This window comes from Oncorhynchus mykiss, chromosome 2 (genome assembly GCF_013265735.2).
Source record: "Oncorhynchus mykiss isolate Arlee chromosome 2, USDA_OmykA_1.1, whole genome shotgun sequence".
Lineage (NCBI taxonomy): Eukaryota > Metazoa > Chordata > Actinopteri > Salmoniformes > Salmonidae > Oncorhynchus > Oncorhynchus mykiss.
The window spans coordinates 18,315,358-18,337,308 of record NC_048566.1 but is presented as its reverse complement, the minus strand read 5'-3'; the positions used below and the strand labels follow the sequence as shown (position 1 = coordinate 18,337,308).

The 21,951-nt window shown below is 42.9% G+C and overlaps 1 protein-coding gene across 4 annotated transcripts in view; it reads right to left on the bottom strand.

Annotated features, from left to right (window-relative positions):
• LOC110536604 (inward rectifier potassium channel 2-like) overlaps positions 1 to 21,951 on the bottom strand; it is a 39,319-nt gene that overhangs the window by 6,496 nt on the left and 10,872 nt on the right. Inside the window, exons 2-4 of one of the 4 annotated variants that reach the window (XM_036940334.1) lie at positions 19,033 to 19,116; positions 5,172 to 5,431; positions 563 to 4,994 (exon numbers count right to left, since the gene is read on the bottom strand). In XM_036940334.1, the coding sequence (XP_036796229.1) occupies positions 563 to 1,600 (1,038 nt within the window). In that variant the 5' untranslated portion in view covers positions 1,601 to 4,994; positions 5,172 to 5,431; positions 19,033 to 19,116. The remainder of the gene's footprint in view (positions 1 to 562; positions 4,995 to 5,171; positions 5,432 to 19,032; positions 19,117 to 21,951) is intronic. The other 3 variants (XM_036940340.1, XM_036940346.1, XM_036940336.1) reach the window with 3 other exon arrangements.

Genomic DNA, 21,951 nt, shown 5'->3' with positions numbered 1-21,951 from the left:
CTCTCCCTCCCTCTCCCTCTCTCTCTCTCTCTCTCTCTCCCTCCCTCTCCCTCTCCCTCTCTACTTCTCCCCATCACTTTCCATCTCTCTCTCTGTCTCCCTCTCTACTTCTCCCCATCACTTTCCATCCATCCATCTCTCTCTCTCTCCCTCTCTACTTCTCCCCACCACTTTCCATCTCTCTCTCTCTCTCTCTCCCTCTCTACTTCTCCCCACCACTTTCCATCACTCACTCACTCACTCTCTCTCTCTCTCTCTCTCCCTCTCCCTCTCCCTCCCTCTCCCTCTCTCTCTCTCTCTCTCTCTCTCTCTCTCTCTCTCTCTCTCCCTCTCCCTCCCTCTCCCTCTCCCTCTCTACTGCTCCCCATCACTTTCCATCTTTCTCTCTCCAGAATTGTTAATACAGTTACTGATGTGTCCTGCCTCTTCTCCTGCTTACAGCCCCTTCAGTATCTTTACAGTTACTGATGTGTCCTGCCTCTTCTACTGTTTACAGCCCCTTAAGTCTCTTTGCTCCCTTCCTTCATCCCTCAACCAATCCTCTTCTTCTCTCCTTTCTTACCTTCAATAGCTGTGCACGTACGTGTGCCTCTACCAGGTGGCTCTTGCGTAGGTTCCCCACCCTCCACATCATGCAGAGTTTCCCGTCTCTCAGCGCCACCACTGCCGTGTCAGAGAACAACAGCGTCTCGTTACGCTTCTTGGGCTTAGCGATCTTCGCCATGACCGCTCCGATGATGAAGGCGTCGATGATGCAGCCCACAATGCACTGCAAGACGACCGCCATCACCGCCAGGGGGCAGGCCTCGGTCACGCTGCGGAAGCCGTAACCAATGGACGTCTGCGTCTCCAGGGAGAACAGGAAGGCCGCCATAAAGCTGTTCACCTGAACGAAACACGTTTCCTCCACTTCCACCACCGCCCCTGCTCCGGACTCATCTCCTCCCCCGGAAGAGGCACCCGAGCTGGGGTTGAGGTGGATGGCGAAGTCCCCGTGCGCGGCGGCAATGAGCCAGAAGGCGAAGCCAAAGAGCAGCCAGGAGAGGAGGAAAGAGAGGCAGAAGATGACTAGCATCCAACGCCAGCGGATGTCCACGCAGGTGGTGAAAAGGTCGCTGAGGTAACGCTGGCCCCTCTCGCTCATGTTGACGAAGGTGACGTTGCAGCGCCCGTCCTTGCCCACAAAGCGGTGGCGGGGCCGGCGTCTAGAGTGCCGGGTGGGCCGGCGGCTTGAGGAGGAAGGGGACGACAGTGTTGAATCTCGGTCCGAGGACGAACAGCCTTCTCCCCTTCTCCCCAGACTTCCGCCCCTCCCGCCCCTCAGTCCTGAGCGCCCTCCTCCTTTCATCGATCCTTCCCCTCCTCCTGCCTCCAGGGCTCCGCTGGGCCTCCGTGCATTGCTGCCGTTGCCCTGCAGGGGGAGTGCTTTGCCATTTCGGTTGTGTGTGGGAGAGAGACTGGTGGGGCTCCCTGAGCCTCCCGTGCTCCCCCCCACCCTGGCCGTGTCAGCAACACTCAGAGCCAGCTTAATGACTTCCTCCTCGTCTACCAGCCCGTCAACCACCGCACTGAAACGTCGCTTAACACGCGCCGCTCCCATGGTGCTAAATACAATGTCTTACGCTGATGAAGCTGTAGTCTCAACTCCTATGTGCTTGTGAGTTTATGACCACCTAGGTATTGATAAGAACCTGGTGTTCTGTACTTCTTTCCAGTTCCACTGTTTCTATGGTGAAAAGTAATCCATCTGATGTGGTAAAGGTAAATCCATGAGGGAAAACTGTATCCAGCAGTAGATGACTTCCCTCACTTCCCGGATCATTGTTCCACTAACTTTTTATTAACAGTCAGGGTTACTCACAGCTCTACAGTGTCCTGATTCACAGTCTTCCTTCCATTCTCTTGAAGGAAACTCAGTGGTCAAGTTGTTGCTGCATATACTCCTCTGGTCAGAAACGTATTCCACAGCAGCAGATACACAGTCTCGCAGTAATACTGTATAGTCCCTGTAGTACTTACACTCCTTTGGGCTGAAGAGGGAGGTTACACACATGTCCAGGGTATCAACAGGAGGGACCCATAGTCTGTGGCCATCTTACGAGGAAGCAGGAGTTTTGCTGACAGTTTGAAACAGCACGAGGGAAACACATTGAGCAGGCTACAGGAACTGAGAAGCTTGAAGGGATGAGAGCTGGGGATACAATGGGGTAGTAGTAAGGAAGATATATACTCCCCACATTCACTAAAGTGCAATATGACAATACAGAGTCCAGGGGTAGATCCACAGTAAAGTACAGTCAAACGGTGTCTATGTTTCTAACACGTATCTAACATGCAACCAGCAGAGAAAAGAATAGCATGCTGTTTCTTACGTTCCATGATCTTCACTTCCCAGTGGTTTGGTCATGGAAAATACACAAGGCAGATTGAAACAGAGGAGGAACTCCTTAGACTATTGATTCAGATAATGGTACACAATTCCAATCCATTCACTTCCTATCAGTCAGAGTATGTTCCTCCACCCTTTTATATCTATGTTTCCTTTGCTACAGGGCCTTGGAACACATTTATGAGCTACAGTAGCCATGCACTGTGTAAATAATACTCACTCAGTGTCTCTCACAAGTGGGAGACTGTGACCAGCAGTTTCCCCTCAAATCCAAGTATCTTTTCCAAGCCACAAAAGTCCTCAAATGTCAGTGGTGAGTTCTTGGCACAACAAAAGCAGACTTTTAGAGACATTTGAAATATGTTTTCTCTCAGGTGACTGCTTTTTTAACAGAATATCCTATTCCTGAGAGTCTCTGTGTTTCTCCTAAAGGCATTGTCAATTCAGTACAGAACACACTGCGCAGACTGACTACTGACCAGATCAGCTACATCGCATTAACTCAGTGTTGTAAAAATGTATACAACAATAAGGAGACTTACTCTCCACTACAACTGCATGGGAGAATTCTCTATAACAGAGGGAGTGAGGGAAAGAGAGGGAGAAAGACAATAAATAAAAGGAGAGAGAATGAAGTTACTTGACTTGAACGCCAAGGCATGTACAATTGTGTGTACTTTCTGTGTACCTATTTTTGTGTACCATCCTATACATATGATACCAGGATTAATTCTATACAACACCTATTATAGAGTCAAAGTGAATGTGTAGGAGGAGCAGAATCCTATTGGCCGGTTGTGGGGAAAGAGGGGAGGGGTAACAGGCACACAGGGCATACACCTGTGGATGACCTCTATGAAAACTCAGAGCTCAAATGTTATTTCAGAGGTCAAATCCTGTCCAATCCTGGGACGGGAGGTGCCGTGTCTTTGTTTTTTCCAAACGGGTTGGTTTTAGTTCTCTCCTCTTGGTTCAAGTGTCATACTCAACACCCCTGCTTGACAGAGAACACACATGTTTATCCATTTCAGAAAAGCTTCCAGTCTAATTGCCTTGGAAAAATGTGGCAATAATGTGCAGAGGACATGCAAGGAATACTGGGTAAAAACAACGACCCACTGAGGCAAACAAAGGTAATATTCTGGGAAGGGAGATTGTTTTAGTTTTTTGCATGCCAAATCCCTTAGGGATAAAAATCTAAGAAAACTCAAAAGGTTTAATTCAGAGCAAATCCAAATGACATAAAAAATGTTTGGTTGCGATATTAGACTTCACCTTCCGTACTCATTTCCAGTAGACTGTGGTTTCGAACACTGGCAAGTCTTTGACCCCAGTGAACAAGCTAAACATGTTACTAGGTTCCTGAGGAACAGTTCAAACCTTCACCAGCTCCCTGAGGACAGTTTACAGTGTAACACCTTAACCAGATCACCTAGGACAGTTTACAGTGTAACACCCTAACTAGGAGCAACAAAGGCACAACACAGGAGAATACCAAGGCAACAGTCGTTACCTGGTGTCCTAGGTTTACACAGAGACAGATGTTACCTACTGTCCTAGGTTTACACAGAGACAGGTGTTACCTGTTGTCAAAGGTTTACACAGAGACAGGTGTTATCTATTGTCCTAGGTTTACACAGAGACAGATGTTACCTACTGTCCTAGGTTTACACAGAGACAGGTGTTACCTGCTGTCCTAGGTTTACACAGAGACAGATGTTACCTACTGTCCTAGGTTTACACAGAGACAGATGTTACCTACTGTCCTAGGTTTACACAGAGACAGGTGTTACCTGCTGTCCTAGGTTTACACAGAGACAGATGTTACCTACTGTCCTAGGTTTACACAGAGACAGATGTTACCTGTTGTCCTAGGTTTACACAGAGACAGGTGTTACCTGTTGTCCTAGGTTTACACAGAGACAGGTGTTACCTACTGTCCTAGGTTTACACAGAGACAGGTGTTACCTGTTGTCCAAGGTTTACACAGAGACAGGTGTTACCTGCTGTCCTAGGTTTACACAGAGACAGATGTTACCTACTGTCCTAGGTTTACACAGAGACAGATGTTACCTACTGTCCTAGGTTTACACAGAGACAGATGTTACCTACTGTCCTAGGTTTACACAAAGACAGATGTTACCTACTGTCCTAGGTTTACACAGAGACAGGTGTTACCTGCTGTCCTAGGTTTACACAGAGACAGGTGTTACCTACTGTCCTAGGTTTACACAGAGACAGGTGTTACCTACTGTCCTAGGTTTACACAGAGACAGGTGTTGTCATGTCACACAAACAGTAAGAGAGGGGAGAAGAGAAGAGAAGCCTCTACAACAAGTGGAAGTGGGGAAAGAGATCCCTCCTAAAGTGAGAGGTGACGTAGGGGTTCATTTTGACTGGTCTGCTGCCCTCCCTCTCTCAGGCATAGTAACAGGAATTTAGGGGCTGCACTTCTGAGAAAGTAGAGAACACACAATCCTTCTCTCTTTCCTTCTTTCTCTGCCGTTTTCTTCTTTTGCTCAGTCAGTCGTCACATTTCTTATCCCGTCTGGTTTCTTATCCCGTTTTGTTCCTCCCATGACGCCTCTCCTGTGTCCTTGCCAACCTGGTAATAACATGACAATACAGACCAACCAACAATCAGCATAAACAGAGATACAACCATGACTTCAGATCTCCTTTGTGAAAACAGATGCTCTGATGATGTAAGCAGGTAGGTCTTGTCTTGTGGACATTCTGAGAATGTAAGTCGGTAAGGAGCAAAAGGGCAGGATGGACTCACCGTCTCTAACCCTCCATGGTTTTCATCTTCATTTGTAATAGCTCAATGAAAACCCATAATAAAACCAATAAAATCATGTAATCAGTAACCTGTACGTCGAGACTTGGTCTGTCTGGGTGCTCTGGCGTAGCTCTTGTAACACAACAAATATTCCTGTGTCCAGCTTACTGGGAGTGTTGATGTTGCGTCACTTCTTGGAAAGAATGGGAAGAAATGTCTCCGGAATTACAAATGAAAATGTCTCCATAAAGTCATGGAACCTGGAATAAAAAGAAACAGAGGGGTGGAATAAGAGAACCACTTCCATTGTGATAGTTTACTGTATATCTTTACAGTCATATTTTATGACCCATACAGGTAAATAAGCTGTGAATTTGGGCCCCAATACTGTACATCTTGACGGTTATTGCAAACACACACACATGTTTATTTTACTGTCCTTCTGGGGACCAAACAACTGATTCCCATTTCAAATCCTACTTTCCATAGCCCTTAACCCTAACGCTAACCTTAACTGCAAAATCCTAACCTTAAAACTAACCCAAACTCTAACCCTGAACCCTAACTTTAACTCTAATTCTAACACCTAAGCCTAAAAAAGCCTAAGGGGACTGGCGGAATGTCTCCAATTTTCCTTGTATTACTATCTTTGTGAGGACTTCTGGTCCCCACAAGGATAGCAAAACCAAACCACACACACACACACGTGTATTTGTGAGTCAGCGAGGGAATTACATATCCCATATACTAGCCTGGGTCCTGGGGCATGGGGCCTGGGGCCTGGGGCCTGGGGCCTGGGGCCTGGGGCCTGGGGCATGGGGCCTGGGGCCTGGGGCCATTCCATTGTCATGCTATAGTCCACTGCCATGCTGCTATGGATCACAACACTGCAGTGTACATGGTGCTGTATCACATGGAAACAACTACAGAGGAATGCTGATGTGTTACCGAGGCAACATTTGATGAATCATGCTGCTAAAGAAGGAGAAGGAGAAAGAGGGAGGAGACTCCAGTCACCCAAGTCATAGACTGTTCTCTCTGTTACCGCACGGCAGGCGGTACCGGAGCGCCAAGTCTGGGACCAAAAAGCTCCTTAACAGCTTCTACCCCCAAGCCATAAGACTGCTGAACAATTCATCAAATGGCCACAAGGACTATATACATTGACAACAATTTGTTTTTACACTGCTGCTACTGGCTGTTTATTATCTATGCATAGTCACATTACCCCAACCTACATGTACAAATGACCTCAACTGACCTGTACCCCCGAACTTTATGTTTTATTTTTTACCTGCATTGTCGGTTAAGGGCTTGTAAGTAAGCATGTCAAAACCTGTTGTACTCAGCGCAAGGGACAAATACAATTTGATTTGTTTATAGAATGAGACAGAGTAGAGGGGGTGAACTGTAGTATATAGAATGAGACAGAGAGAAGATGGGGTGAACCGTAATATATGGAATGAGACAGAGTAGAGGGGGTGAACCGTAGTATATAGAATGAGACAGAGTAGAGGGGGTGAACAGTAGTATATGGAATGAGACAGAGAGTAGAGGGGGTGAACCGTAGTATATAGAATGAGACAGAGAGAAGAGGGGGTGAACCGTAGTATATAGAATGAGACAGAGAGAAGAGGGGGTGAACTGTAGTATATAGAATGAGACAGAGTAGAGGGGGTGAACCGTAGTATATAGAATGAGACAGAGAGAAGAGGGGGTGAACCGTAGTATATAGAATGAGACAGAGAGTAGAGGGGGTGAACTGTAGTATATAGAATGAGACAGAGAGAAGATGGGGTGAACCGTAATATATGTAATGAGACAGAGTAGAGGGGGTGAACCGTAGTATATAGAATGAGACAGAGTAGAGGGGGTGAACAGTAGTATATGGAATGAGACAGAGAGTAGAGGGGGTGAACCGTAGTATATAGAATGAGACAGAGAGAAGAGGGGGTGAACCGTAGTATATAGAATGAGACAGAGAGAAGAGGGGGTGAACCGTAGTATATAGAATGAGACAGAGAGAAGAGGGGGTGAACCGTAGTATATAGAATGAGACAGAGAGAAGAGGGGGTGAACCGTAGTATATAGAATGAGACAGAGAGAAGAGGGGGTGAACCGTAGTATATAGAATGAGACAGAGAGAAGAGGGGGTGAACCGTAGTATATAGAATGAGACAGAGAGAAGAGGGGGTGAACCGTAGTATATAGAATGAGACAGAGAGTAGAGGGGGTGAACTGTAGTATATAGAATGAGACAGAGAGAAGAGGGGGTGAACCGTAGTATATAGAATGAGACAGAGTAGAGGGGGTGAACCATAGTATATAGAATGAGACAGAGAGAAGAGGGGGTGAACCGTAGTATATAGAATGAGACAGAGAGCAGAGGGAGTGAACCGTAGTATATAGAATGAGACAGAGTAGAGGGGGTGAACTGTAGTATATAGAATGAGACAGAGTAGAGGGGGTGAACCGTAGTATATGGAATGAGACAGAGTAGAGGGGGTGAACCGTAGTATATAGAATGAGACAGAGTAGAGGGGGTGAACCGTAGTATATTGAATGAGACAGAGTAGAGGGGGTGAACTGTAGTATATAGAATGAGACAGAGTAGAGGGGGTGAACTGTAGTATATAGAATGAGACAGAGTAGAGGGGGTGAACTGTAGTATATAGAATGAGACAGAGTAGAGGGGGTGAACCGTAGTATATAGAATGAGACAGAGTAGAGGGGGTGAACCGTAGTATATGGAATGAGACAGAGAGAAGAGGGGGTGAACCGTAGTATATGGAATGAGACAGAGTAGAGGAGGTGAACCGTAGTATATAGAATGAGACAGAGTAGAGGGGGTGAACCGTAGTATATAGAATGAGACAGAGTAGAGGGGGTGAACTGTAGTATATAGAATGAGACAGAGAGAAGAGGGGGTGAACTGTAGTATATAGAATGAGACAGAGTAGAGGGGGTGAACCATAGTATATAGAATGAGACAGAGTAGAGGGGGTGAACCGTAGTATATGGAATGAGACAGAGTAGAGGGGGTGAACCGTAGTATATGGAATGAGACAGAGTAGAGGGGGTGAACCGTAGTATATGGAATGAGACAGAGTAGAGGGGGTGAACCGTAGTATATAGAATGAGACAGAGTAGAGGGGGTGAACCGTAGTATATAGAATGAGACAGAGAGAAGAGGGGGTGAACCGTAGTATATAGAATGAGACAGAGTAGAGGGGGTGAACCGTAGTATATGGAATGAGACAGAGTAGAGGGGGTGAACCGTAGTATATGGAATGAGACAGAGAGAAGAGGGGGTGAACCGTAGTATATGGAATGAGACAGAGTAGAGGGGGTGAACCGTAGTATATGGAATGAGACAGAGTAGAGGGGGTGAACTGTAGTATATAGAATGAGACAGAGTAGAGGGGGTGAACTGTAGTATATAGAATGAGACAGAGTAGAGGGGGTGAACTGTAGTATATAGAATGAGACAGAGTAGAGGGGGTGAACTGTAGTATATAGAATGAGACAGAGTAGAGGGGGTGAACCGTAGTATATGGAATGAGAGAGTAGAGGGGGTGAACAGTAGTATATGGAATGAGACAGAGTAGAGGGGCTGAACCGTAGTATTTTGAATGAGACAGAGTAGAGGGGGTGAACCGTAGTATATGGAATGAGACAGTGTAGAGGGGGTGAACCGTAGTATATGGAATGAGACAGAGTAGAGGGGGTGAACCGTAGTATATGGAATGAGACAGAATAGAGGGGGTGAACCGTAGTACATGGAATGAGACAGAGTAGAGGGGGTGAACCGTAGTATATAGAATGAGACAGAGTAGAGGGGGTGAACCGTAGTATATAGAATGAGAGAGTAGAGGGGGTGAACCGTAGTATATAGAATTAGACAGAGTAGAGGGGGTGAACCGTAGTATATGGAATGAGACAGAGTAGAGGGGGTGAACTGTAGTATATAGAATGAGACAGAGTAGAGGGGGTGAACTGTAGTATATGGAATGAGACAGAGTAGAGGGGGTGAACTGTAGTATATAGAATGAGACAGAGTAGAGGGGGTGAAAAGTAGTATATAGAATGAGACAGAGTAGAGGGGGTGAACCGTAGTATATGGAATGAGAGAGTAGAGGGGGTGAACTGTAGTATATAGAATGAGACAGAGTAGAGGGGGTGAACCGTAGTATATAGAATGAGACAGAGTAGAGGGGGTGAAAAGTAGTATATGGAATGAGACAGAGTAGAGGGGGTGAACCGTAGTATATGGAATGAGACAGAGTAGAGGGGGTGAAAAGTAGTATATGGAATGAGACAGAGTAGAGGGGGTGAACCGTAGTATATAGAATGAGACAGAGTAGAGGGGGTGAACTGTAGTATATGGAATGAGACAGAGTAGAGGGGGTGAACCGTAGTATATAGAATGAGACAGAGTAGAGGGGGTGAACTGTAGTATATAGAATGAGACAGAGTAGAGGGGGTGAACCGTAGTATATGGAATGAGACAGAGTAGAGGGGGTGAACTGTAGTATATAGAATGAGACAGAGTAGAGGGGGTGAACCGTAGTATATGGAATGAGAGAGTAGAGGGGGTGAACTGTAGTATATAGAATGAGGCAGAGTAGAGGGGGTGAACCGTAGTATATGGAATGAGACAGAGTAGAGGGGGTGAACCGTAGTATATGGAATGAGACAGAGTAGAGGGGGTGAACTGTAGTATATAGAATGAGACAGAGTAGAGAGGGGTGAAAAGTAGTATATAGAATGAGACAGAGTAGAGGGGGTGAACCATAGTATATACAGTCAGCGGAGTAACTGAAAAAGAGATGAAAAGGAAGAGGATAGTGAATTATAAATGAGATTGGGATGAAGACTAAGACTGGGAACGGTATTGAGATCTGTGATGTGGTGATGGTGACGGAATGCTGTGGATTACAGCTGGGCTCGTGACTGCAGTAATCCCACCATGACTCTGATAATCCACTCAAGTCTTTATATAAGAACCACTCAACCACGGCCAGAGGGAGTGTACACATACAGGTAGGATACAGTAGGTAACTGAACACACAGGTACGAACCACTACACATTGTTAACTTTAACTGTACACATACCGATGATTGGCTGCAGTATACACACACACAAAGGTAGGATACAGTACAGGTAGGTAAAGGTACAGATTTAACACAGTGTGTGTGACTGTGTGTGTGTGTGTGAGAGAGAGAGAGAGAGAGAGAGAGAGAGAGAGAGAGAGAGAGAGAGAGAGAGAGAGAGAGAGAGAGAGAGAGAGCGAGACTGTGAATCCCAAACCACCCCCTAGCCCCTACCAACTCCCTTGGAGGGCCCCCCGTTGTTACGTGTTGCTGACGAAGCTCAGGGGGTGACTTCCAGAGAGTGGCAATGGGATCAACAAACCCATCAACTTCGGGACACACTCCTGACTTGAATGATACAATTCATGTCCACTTTTAAATAATAAAAAAAGCATGACATTGGAATGAACAAATCCCCCTGTCGTTTACAAGATATAAATCTCAGTAACAGTTAAACATTTCATTTGGGAGGTATTTCATCTTTTACATGTGTCAAGTTTCGAAATCCGACAAATAAATGCATGTGGTGTGAAGTAAGTAAAAATACTTTCAAGTACTACCTAAGTAGTTTTTTGGGGTATCTGTACTTTACTATTTATATTTTTGACAACTTTTACTTTTACTTCACTACATTCCTTAAGAAAATCATGTACTTTTTAGTCCATACATTTTCGCTGACAACCAAAGTATTCGTTACATTTTGAACAGGAAAATGGTCCAATTCATGCACTTATTAACAGAACACTAAACACTGGTCATCCCTACATCCCTACTGCCTCTGATCTGATGGACTCATTAAACACACAGGCTTTGTTTGTAAATTATGTCTAAATGTTGGAGTCTGCCCCTGGCTATCCGTACATTTTAAAAATATTTGCTTTATATATTTATACTTTTACTTTTGATACTTAAGTATATTTTAGTGATTACATTTACTTTTGATACTTAAGTATATTTAAAACCCTATACTTTTTGACATTTACTCAAGTAGTATTTTACTGGGTAACTATCACTTTAACTTGAGTCATTTTCTATTAAGGTATCTTTACTTTTACAGTGCCTTGCGAAAGTATTCACCTCCCTTGGCATTTTTCCTATTTTGCTGCCTTACAACCTGGAACTAAAATATATTTTGCAGGGGTTTGTATCATTTGATTTACACAACATGCCTATCCACTTTGCAAAATATTTTTTATTGTGAAACAAACAAGAAATAAGACAAAAAAAACAGAAAACTTAAGCGTGCATAACTATTCAAAGTCAATATTTGTAGAGCCACATTTTGCAGCAATTACAGCTGCAAGTCTCTTGGGATATGGATTGAGGTCTGGGCTTTGACTAGGCCATTCCAAGACATTTAAATGTTTCCCCTTAAACCACTCGAGTGTTGCCTTAGCAGTATCCTTCGGGTCATTGTCCTGCTGGAAGGTGAACCTCTGTCCCAGTCTCAAATCTCTGGAAGACAAACAGGTTTCCCTCAAGAATGTCCCTGTATTTATCACCACCCATCATTCCTTCAATTCTGACCAGTTTCCCAGTCCCTGCCGATGAAAAACATCCCCACAGCATGATGCTGCCACCACCACGCTTCACTGTGGGGATAGGGTTCTTGGGGAGATGAGAGGTGTTGGATTTGTGCCAGACATAGCGTTTTACTTGATGGTCTAAAAGCTCAATTTTAGTCTCATCTGACCAGGGTACCTTCTTCCATACGCTCTGTGGAGTGTACGGCTTAAAGTGGTCCTATGGACAGATACTCCAATCTCCGCTGTGGAGCTTTTACAACTCCTTCAGGGTTATCTTTGGTCTCTTTGTTGCCTCTCTGATCAATGCCCTCCTTGCCTGGTCCGTGAGTTTTGGTGGGCAGCCCTCTCTTGGCAGGTTTGTTGTGGTGCCATATTCTTTCCATTTTTAATAATGGATTTAATGGTGCTCCGTGGGATGTTCAAAGTTTCTGATATTTTTTTATAACCCAACCCTGATCTGTACTTCTCCACAACTTTGTCCCTGACCTGTTTGGAGAGCTCATTGGTTGCTTGGTGGTGCCCCTTGCTTAGTGGTGTTGCAGACTCTGGGGCCTTTCAGAACAGGTGTATATATACTGAGATCGTGTGACAGATCATGTGACACTTAGATTGCACACAGGTGGACTTTATTTAATTAATTATGTGTCTTCTGAAGGTAATTGGTTGCACCAGACATTATTTAGGGGCTTCATAGCAAAGGGGGTGAATACATATGCACGCACCACTTTTCCGTTTTTTATTTTTGTAGAGTTTAAGTAATTTTTTTCATTTCACTTCATCAATTTGGACTATTTTGTATATGTCCATTGCATGAAATACAAATAAAATCCATTTACATTACAGGTTGTAATGCAACAAAATAGGAAAAAAACGCCAAGGGGGGGTGAATACTTTTGTGAGGCTCTGTACTCAAGTATGACAATTGGGTACTTTTTCCACTACTGCATGTGACAAATAATTAGACACCTCCTACATTATTTTGTGTGAAACTGCACAAACTCTAAAATAGCGTGGTGCCTAATGGGATTCCACTTGTTCTGAAACCAGCAGCATTGCTGGAACGGTTGAAGTGGTTATCAGAGGGTCTAAATAGCACCTACACCCTCCATCATTTTCACTTCCTCAGCTTAGTTACACTGGTAGAGAGGCGTGTGAACACGCAAATGGAGGGCAGAGGGGGTGATTTGGGATTCAGCTAGAGAGAGAGAGAAAAAGTGAGAGAGAGGTGACAGGGAAGGTGCCCCTGTGAAATTGCGATGTGCGACCCTAACGTTAGCCTGCAGCAGTATACTCTATGTAAGCTAGGCACAGAATGTGACCTGCTCTGTTGTGTTGGTTAACTTCATTATCAGTGGGTCAATTGATTATCTTCTTGGACAGACACAGAACAGCCATCAGAACATCACATTCTGTCCTCTACACAAAGGGGTTTATCAACTAACCATCTATAAGCCTAGTTTTAAGGAGCAACTGATATGTCCTAAACAGTGATGTAGTGGTAAAAAAGGTGGGTAAACTATAAACTCCAATGGTAAACTATAAACTCCAGAGGTAAACTATAAACTCCAGTGGTAAACTTCAAACTCGACTGGTAAACTATAAACTCCAGTGGTAAACTATAAACTCCAGTGGTAAACTATAAACTCCAGTGGTAAACTATAAACCCCAGTGGTAAACTATAAACTCCAGTGGTAAACTATAAACTCCAGTGGTAAACTATAAACCCCAGTGGTAAACTATAAACTCCAGTGGTAAACTATAAACTCCAGTGGTAAACTATAAACCCCAGTGGTAAACTATGAACTCCAGTGGTAAACTATAAACTCCAGTGGTAAACTATAAACTCCACTGGTAAACTATAAACTCCAGTGGTAAACTATAAACTCCAGTGGTAAACTATAAACTCCAGTGGTAAACTATAAACTCCAGTGGTAAACTATAAACTCCAGTGGTAAACTATAAACTCCAGTGGTAAACTATAAACTCCAGTGATAAACTATAAACCCCAGAGGTAAACTATAAACCCCAGAGGTAAACTATAAACTCCAGTGGTAAACTATAAACTCCAGAGGTAAACTATAAACTCCAGAGGTAAACTATAAACTCCAGTGGTAAACTATAAACTCCAGAGGTAAACTATAAACTCCAGAGGTAAACTATAAACTCCAGTGGTAAACAATAAACTCCAGAGGTAAACTATAAACTCCAATGGTAAACTATAAACTCCAGTGGTAAACTATAATCTCCAGTGGTAAACTATAAACTCCAGAGGTAAACTATAAACTCCAGTGGTAAACTATAAACTCCAGTGGTAAACTATAAACTCCAGTGGTAAACTATAAACTCCAGAGGTAAACTATAAACTCCAGAGGTAAACTATGAACTCCAGTGGTAAACTATAAACTCCAGAGGTAAACTATAAACTCCAGTGGTAAACTATAAACTCCAGAGGTAAACTATAAACTCCAGTGGTAAACTATAAACTCCAGTGGTAAACTATAAACCCCAGAGGTAAATTATAAACCCCAGAGGTAAACTATAAACTCCAGTGGTAAACTATAAACTCCAGTGGTAAACTATAAACTCCAGTGGTAAACTATAAACTCCAGAGGTAAACTATAAACTCCAGAGGTAAACTATAAACTCCAGTGGTAAACTATAAACTCCAGAGGTAAACTATAAACTCCAGTGGTAAACTATAAACTCCAGAGGTAAACTATAAACTCCAGTGGTAAACTATAAACTCCAGTGGTAAACTATAAACCCCAGAGGTAAATTATAAACCCCAGAGGTAAATTATAAACTCCAGTGGTAAACTATAAACTCCAGGGGTAAACTATAAACCCCAGAGGTAAACTATAAACTCCAGTGGTAAACTATAAACTCCAGTGGTAAACTATAAACTCCAGTGGTAAACTATAAACTCCAGAGGTAAACTATAAACTCCAGTGGTAAACTATAAACCCCAGAGGTAAACTATAAACTCCAGTGGTAAACTATAAACTCCAGTGGTAAACTATAAACTCCAGAGGTAAACTATAAACTCCAGTGGTAAACTATAAACTCCAGTGGTAAACTATAAACTCCAGTGGTAAACTATAAACTCCAGTGGTAAACTATAAACTCCAGTGGTAAACTATAAACTCCAGTGGTAAACTATAAACTCCAGTGGTAAACTATAAACTCCAGTGGTAAACTATAAACCCCAGAGGTAAACTATAAACTCCAGTGGTAAACTATAAACTCCAGTGGTAAACAATAAACTCCAGTGGTAAACTATAAACCCCAGAGGTAAACTATAAACTCCAGTGGTAAACTATAAACCCCAGAGGTAAACTATAAACTCCAGTGGTAAACTATAAACCCCAGTGGTAAACTATAAACTCCAGTGGTAAACTATAAACCCCAGAGGTAAACTATAAACTCCAGTGGTAAACTATAAACCCCAGAGGTAAACTATAAACTCCAGTGGTAAACTATAAACCCCAGAGGTAAACTATAAACTCCAGTGGTAAACTATAAACCCCAGTGGTAAACTATAAACTCCAGTGGTAAACTATAAACTCCAGTGGTAAACTATAAACTCCAGTGGTAAACTATAAACTCCAGTGGTAAACTATAAACTCCAGTGGTAAACCATAAACTCCAGTGGTAAACTATAAACTCCAGTGGTAAACTATAAACTCCAGTGGTAAACTATAAACTCCAGTGGTAAACTATAAACTCCAGTGGTAAACTATAAACCCCAGTGGTAAACTATAAACCCCAGTGGTAAACTATAAACTCCAGAGGTAAACTATAAACTCCAGTGGTAAACTATAAACTCCAGTGGTAAACTATAAACTCCAGAGGTAAACTATAAACTCCAGTGGTAAACTATAAACTCCAGTGGTAAACTATAAACTCAAGAGGTAAACTATAAACTCCAGTGGTAAACTATAAACTACAGAGGTAAACTATAAACTCCAGTGGTAAACTATAAACTCCAGTGGTAAACTATAAACTCCAGTGGTAAACTATAAACTCCAGTGGTAAACTATAAACTCCAGAGGTAAACTATAAACTCCAGAGGTAAACTATAAACTCCAGAGGTAAACTATAAACTCCAGTGGTAAACTATAAACTCCAGAGGTAAACTATAAACTCCAGTGGTAAACTATAAACTCCAGAGGTAAACTATAAACTCCAGTGGTAAACTATAAACTCCAGAGGTATACTATAAACCCCAGAGGTAAACTATAAACTCCAGTGGTAAACTTTAAACTCCAGAGGTAAACTATAAACTCCAGAGGTAAACTATAAACTCCAGAGGTAAACTATAAACTCCAGTGGTAAACTATAAACTCCAGTGGTAAACTATAAACTCCAGAGGTAAACTATAAACTCCAGTGGTAAACTATAAACTCCAGAGGTAAACTATAAACTCCAGTGGTAAACTATAAACTCCAGTGGTAAACTATAAACTCCAGAGGTAAACTATAAACTACAGAGGTAAACTATAAACTCCAGTGGTAAACTATAAACTCCAGAGGTAAACTATAAACTCCAGTGGTAAACTATAAACTCCATAGGTAAACTATAAACTCCAGTGGTAAACTATAAACCCCAGTGGTAAACTATAAACTCCAGTGGTAAACTATAAACTCCAGTGGTAAACTATAAACTCCAGTGGTAAACTATAAACTCCAGTGGTAAACTATAAACTCCAGTGGTAAACTATAAACCCCAGTGGTAAACTATAAACTCCAGTGGTAAACTATAAACTCCAGTGGTAAACTATAAACTCCAGTGGTAAACTATAAACTCCAGTGGTAAACTATAAACTCCAGAGGTAAACTATAAACTCCAGTGGTAAACTATAAACTCCAGAGGTAAACTATAAACTCCAGTGGTAAACTATAAACTCCAGTGGTAAACTATAAACTCCAGAGGTAAACTATAAACTACAGAGGTAAACTATAAACTCCAGTGGTAAACTATAAACTCCAGAGGTAAACTATAAACTCCAGTGGTAAACTATAAACTCCATAGGTAAACTATAAACTCCAGTGGTAAACTATAAACCCCAGTGGTAAACTATAAACTCCAGTGGTAAACTATAAACTCCAGTGGTAAACTATAAACTCCAGTGGTAAACTATAAACTCCAGTGGTAAACTATAAACTCCAGAGGTATACTATAAACCCCAGAGGTAAACTATAAACTCCAGTGGTAAACTTTAAACTCCAGAGGTAAACTATAAACTCCAGAGGTAAACTATAAACTCCAGTGGTAAACTATAAACTCCAGTGGTAAACTATAAACTCCAGAGGTAAACTATAAACTCCAGTGGTAAACTATAAACTCCAGAGGTAAACTATAAACTCCAGTGGTAAACTATAAACTCCAGTGGTAAACTATAAACTCCAGAGGTAAACTATAAACTACAGAGGTAAACTATAAACTCCAGTGGTAAACTATAAACTCCAGAGGTAAACTATAAACTCCAGTGGTAAACTATAAACTCCATAGGTAAACTATAAACTCCAGTGGTAAACTATAAACCCCAGTGGTAAACTATAAACTCCAGTGGTAAACTATAAACTCCAGTGGTAAACTATAAACTCCAGTGGTAAACTATAAACTCCAGTGGTAAACTATAAACTCCAGTGGTAAACTATAAACCCCAGTGGTAAACTATAAACTCCAGTGGTAAACTATAAACTCCAGTGGTAAACTATAAACTCCAGAGGTAAACTATAAACTCCAGTGGTAAACTATAAACTCCAGAGGTAAACTATAAACTCCAGTGGTAAACTATAAACTCCAGTGGTAAACTATAAACTCCAGAGGTAAACTATAAACTACAGAGGTAAACTATAAACTCCAGTGGTAAACTATAAACTCCAGAGGTAAACTATAAACTCCAGTGGTAAACTATAAACTCCATAGGTAAACTATAAACTCCAGTGGTAAACTATAAACCCCAGTGGTAAACTATAAACTCCAGTGGTAAACTATAAACTCCAGTGGTAAACTATAAACTCCAGTGGTAAACTATAAACTCCAGTGGTAAACTATAAACTCCAGTGGGTGATCGAGACAAACCACCACCAATATGAACAAAAACGTATGACATTTTTATAACAACTTGGGGTTAAACACTCCAAGTAGAGAAGTCTAAAGATAAATAATCCACATGGTTACAGAGGAACATTTTCAAATCATTTTTTTATAAATGTGTACAATTTAAAGAGAGTATGTTGGGGACAGTCTAATGGAAGTCAATGATACCTATATTAGCATTTTCCAAATCATGTCCAAATCATGTCCTAATCATTTATAAGTAAATGAATTGAGTTACACAATACATTTTGAGATCCTTTAGTATAATTTGGACAGGAAACCTCATCATAGTGAGGATATTAATAGTGATCAATATTCCCTCTAAGCTACGCGTGGGCGTGCAGCTCCCTGGGACAGCCTCGCAGAAGAAATATCAGCCCTCACAGAGAAGCACGAGATTGAACTTCCCTCAACTTTCTAGTTTTCCCCTTTAGTTAACACTATCAACATTTCCCTCTGCTGTGCGAATTGTGATCGAATCAATGCACTATTAGCTACTTTCAATCCAGCATACTGAAACAAAACGAACTATGCAAGATATGTTCTTGTAGGAAGAGTGCATTGAGTAGGATTCTATTGCATTGACAGGCACGACTCAGGCCCATACTCTACACAGACTGGTGCGCCATAACCAATCAGAGCTGCAGTATCCCTATATGCAAATAGACGATTGCCATATATGGATGTGCATGTAGCCAGTTGTGTACATCTGTTCCTATTCTTTGCTAGTGAGTTATTAGCCCAATTATAGCTAGTTTATAGTCAGCAACGGGGGAGTGGTTGCTTCCTACAAGAGCACAAAATGTGTGCATCTCTTTGAAAAGCAAGTAACAAACAAAAAATGTATTCTAGACACTGATATCTGTTCAAAATGTTGTTTGTCTATGGATATCTAAATCTTATCAAACTTCAAAAATACATTTTCCTTAAAAGGGGGGTGTGTTCCCATAACATATCCTATTATTAGCATGTTGATTGTATTTGTAGGCCAATAGGGAAGGTAGACCATGGGGAGATGTTCATAATGAAACATATCTTCTTTAAGTATTTCCATTTGTTTGATAAGAATAGCACAGATTTTCTGAGTGGACCCCACATGGGGCTCTGATCTCTAGTATGGGAACCACTGTACTAACCTTTCTCTCTCTGTCTCCTCTGCCTCCTCCTCCATGCATCACAGCCTGCCTCAGCCTCACCACCGTCTGTCTCACCAGTACTCTCTGTAAAGCAGGTTTATGATGAGAACTTAGTAGCCTGCTGAGGTCAGGCTCCATTTAACATTAGCTTCTTACTTCATCCTTCAAGCCAACTAGCTAGCTGGCTGGCTAACACTAGCCAGAGCCGAGCCCTTTAACGTTACTGCAATACGAATAGAGGTCTCTGCCGGCAGCTAGCCACCTGACTGACATATCTACACTGAGTGGACAAAACATTAACAACATCTGCTCTTTCCATGACAGACTGACCAGGTGAATCCAGGTAAAATATATGATCCCTTACTAATGTCACCTATTAAATACACTTCACTCAGTGTAGAAGGTGAGGACACAGGTTAAAGAATGATTTTTAAGACTTGAGACAATTGAGACATAGATTGCGTATGTGTGTCATTCAGAGGGTGAATGTGCAAGACAAAAGATGTAAGTCCCTTTGAACGGGGTATGGTAGTACTCCGAGCTGGGGTAGTTCATGTCACGTCTCACTGGCCCTTGGCCTGTGCCGCGACTCACGAGAGGGCGGAGTTAGCCATTTGAGAGAGTGGTGTATGTACAGCTAACAAGGCAAATCCGGGAGGGGCAGGCGAACATAACAGAGGCAGGAGTGATAAAAACTAAGAGAATATAACCGTTCTGAGCGTTGATCAACACTGGGAATGCAATAGTAATTGGGTAAACGCTAATTAACAAAATAAAAAACATTTAATCTATTTCACAAATAAAAAGGTTTGTAAACAGCAGTTACGTGTATTTACCCTCCACTACTTCCCTGGTCCTAAACAATCACAGTCCTGTACAAGATGGTGCTAGATCTATGCTTGGGGGGGTTACAAATAATGTTGACAGGCTTTGGGATCAAATAGTTTAAGAACCAGGGGTACACTGGAAGGAGGACTCTCCCCCTGACCCTTTACACTACCCCAATCTGACTACACTACCCTGTCCTGACTACACTAGCCTGACCTGACTACACTACCCTGCCCTGACAACACTACCCCAATCTTACTACACTACCCTGTCCTGACTACACTACCCCAATCTGACTGCAATACGCTGTCCTGACTACACTACCCTGTCCTGATTACACTACCCTGTACTGACTACACTACCCCAATCTGACTACACTACCCCAATCTGACTACACTACCCATCCTGACTACACTACCCCAATCTGACTACACTACCCCATCCTGACAACACTACCCCATACTGACAACACTACCCCATCCTGACAACACTACCCCACCCTGACAACACTACCCCATCCTGATTACACTACCCCATACTGACTACACTACCCCATACTGACTACACTACACATCCTGACTACACTACCCCATCCTGATTACACTACCCCATACTGACTACACTACCCCATACTGACTACACTACCCATCCTGACTACACTACCCCATCCTGACTACACTACCCCATCCTGATTACACTACCCCATCCTGACTACACTACCACATCCTGATTACACTACCCAATACTGACTACACTACCCCATACTGACTACACTACCCATCCTGACTACACTACCCCATCCTGATTACACTACCCCATACTGACTACACTACCCCATACTGACTACACTACCCATCCTGACTACACTACCCCATACTGACTACACTACCCCATACTGACTACACTACCCATACTGACTACACTACCCATCCTGACTACACTACCCCATCCTGATTACACTACCCCATCCTGACTACACTACCCCATACTGACTACACTACCCCATACTGACTACACTACCCCATCCTGACTACACTACCCATCTTGACTACACTACCCCATACTGACTACACTACCCATCCTGACTACACTACCCCATCCTGACTACACTACCCCATCCTGACTACACTACCCCATCCTGACAACACTACCCCATCCTGATTACACTACCCCATACTGACTACACTACCCATCCTGACTACACTACCCCATCCTGACTACACTACCCCATCCTGACTACACTACCCCATCCTGATTACACTACCCCACTCTGACTACACTACCCCATCCTGACTACACTACCTCATCCTGACAACACTACCCCATCCTGACTACACTACCCCATCCTGACTACACTACCCCATCCTGACAACACTACCCCATCCTGACTACACTACCCCATCCTGACAACACTACCCCATCCTGATTACACTACCCCATCCTGACTACACTACCCCATCCTGACAACACTACCCCATCCTGATTACACTACCCCATCCTGACAACACTACCCCATCCTGATTACACTACCCCATCCTGACTACACTACCCCATCCTGATTACACTACCCCATCCTGACTACACTACCCCATCCTGACAACACTACCCCATCCTGACAACACTACCCCATCCTGATTACACTACCCCATCCTGACTACACTACCCCATCCTGACAACACTACCCCATCCTGACTACACTACCCCATCCTGACTACACTACCCCATCCTGACTACACTAACCCATCCTGACTACACTACCCCATCCTGACAACACTACCCCATCCTGATTACACTACCCCATTCTGACTACACTACCCCATCCTGACAACACTACCACATCCTGATTACACTACCCCATCCTGACTACACTACCCCATCCTGACAACACTACCCCATCCTGATTACACTACCCCATACTGACTACACTACCCCATCCTGATTACACTACCCCATCCTGACTACACTACCCCATCCTGACTACACTACCCCATCCTGACAACACTACCCCATCCTGACTACACTACCCCATCCTGACAACACTACCCCATCCTGACAACACTACCCCATCCTGATTACACTACCCCATCCTGA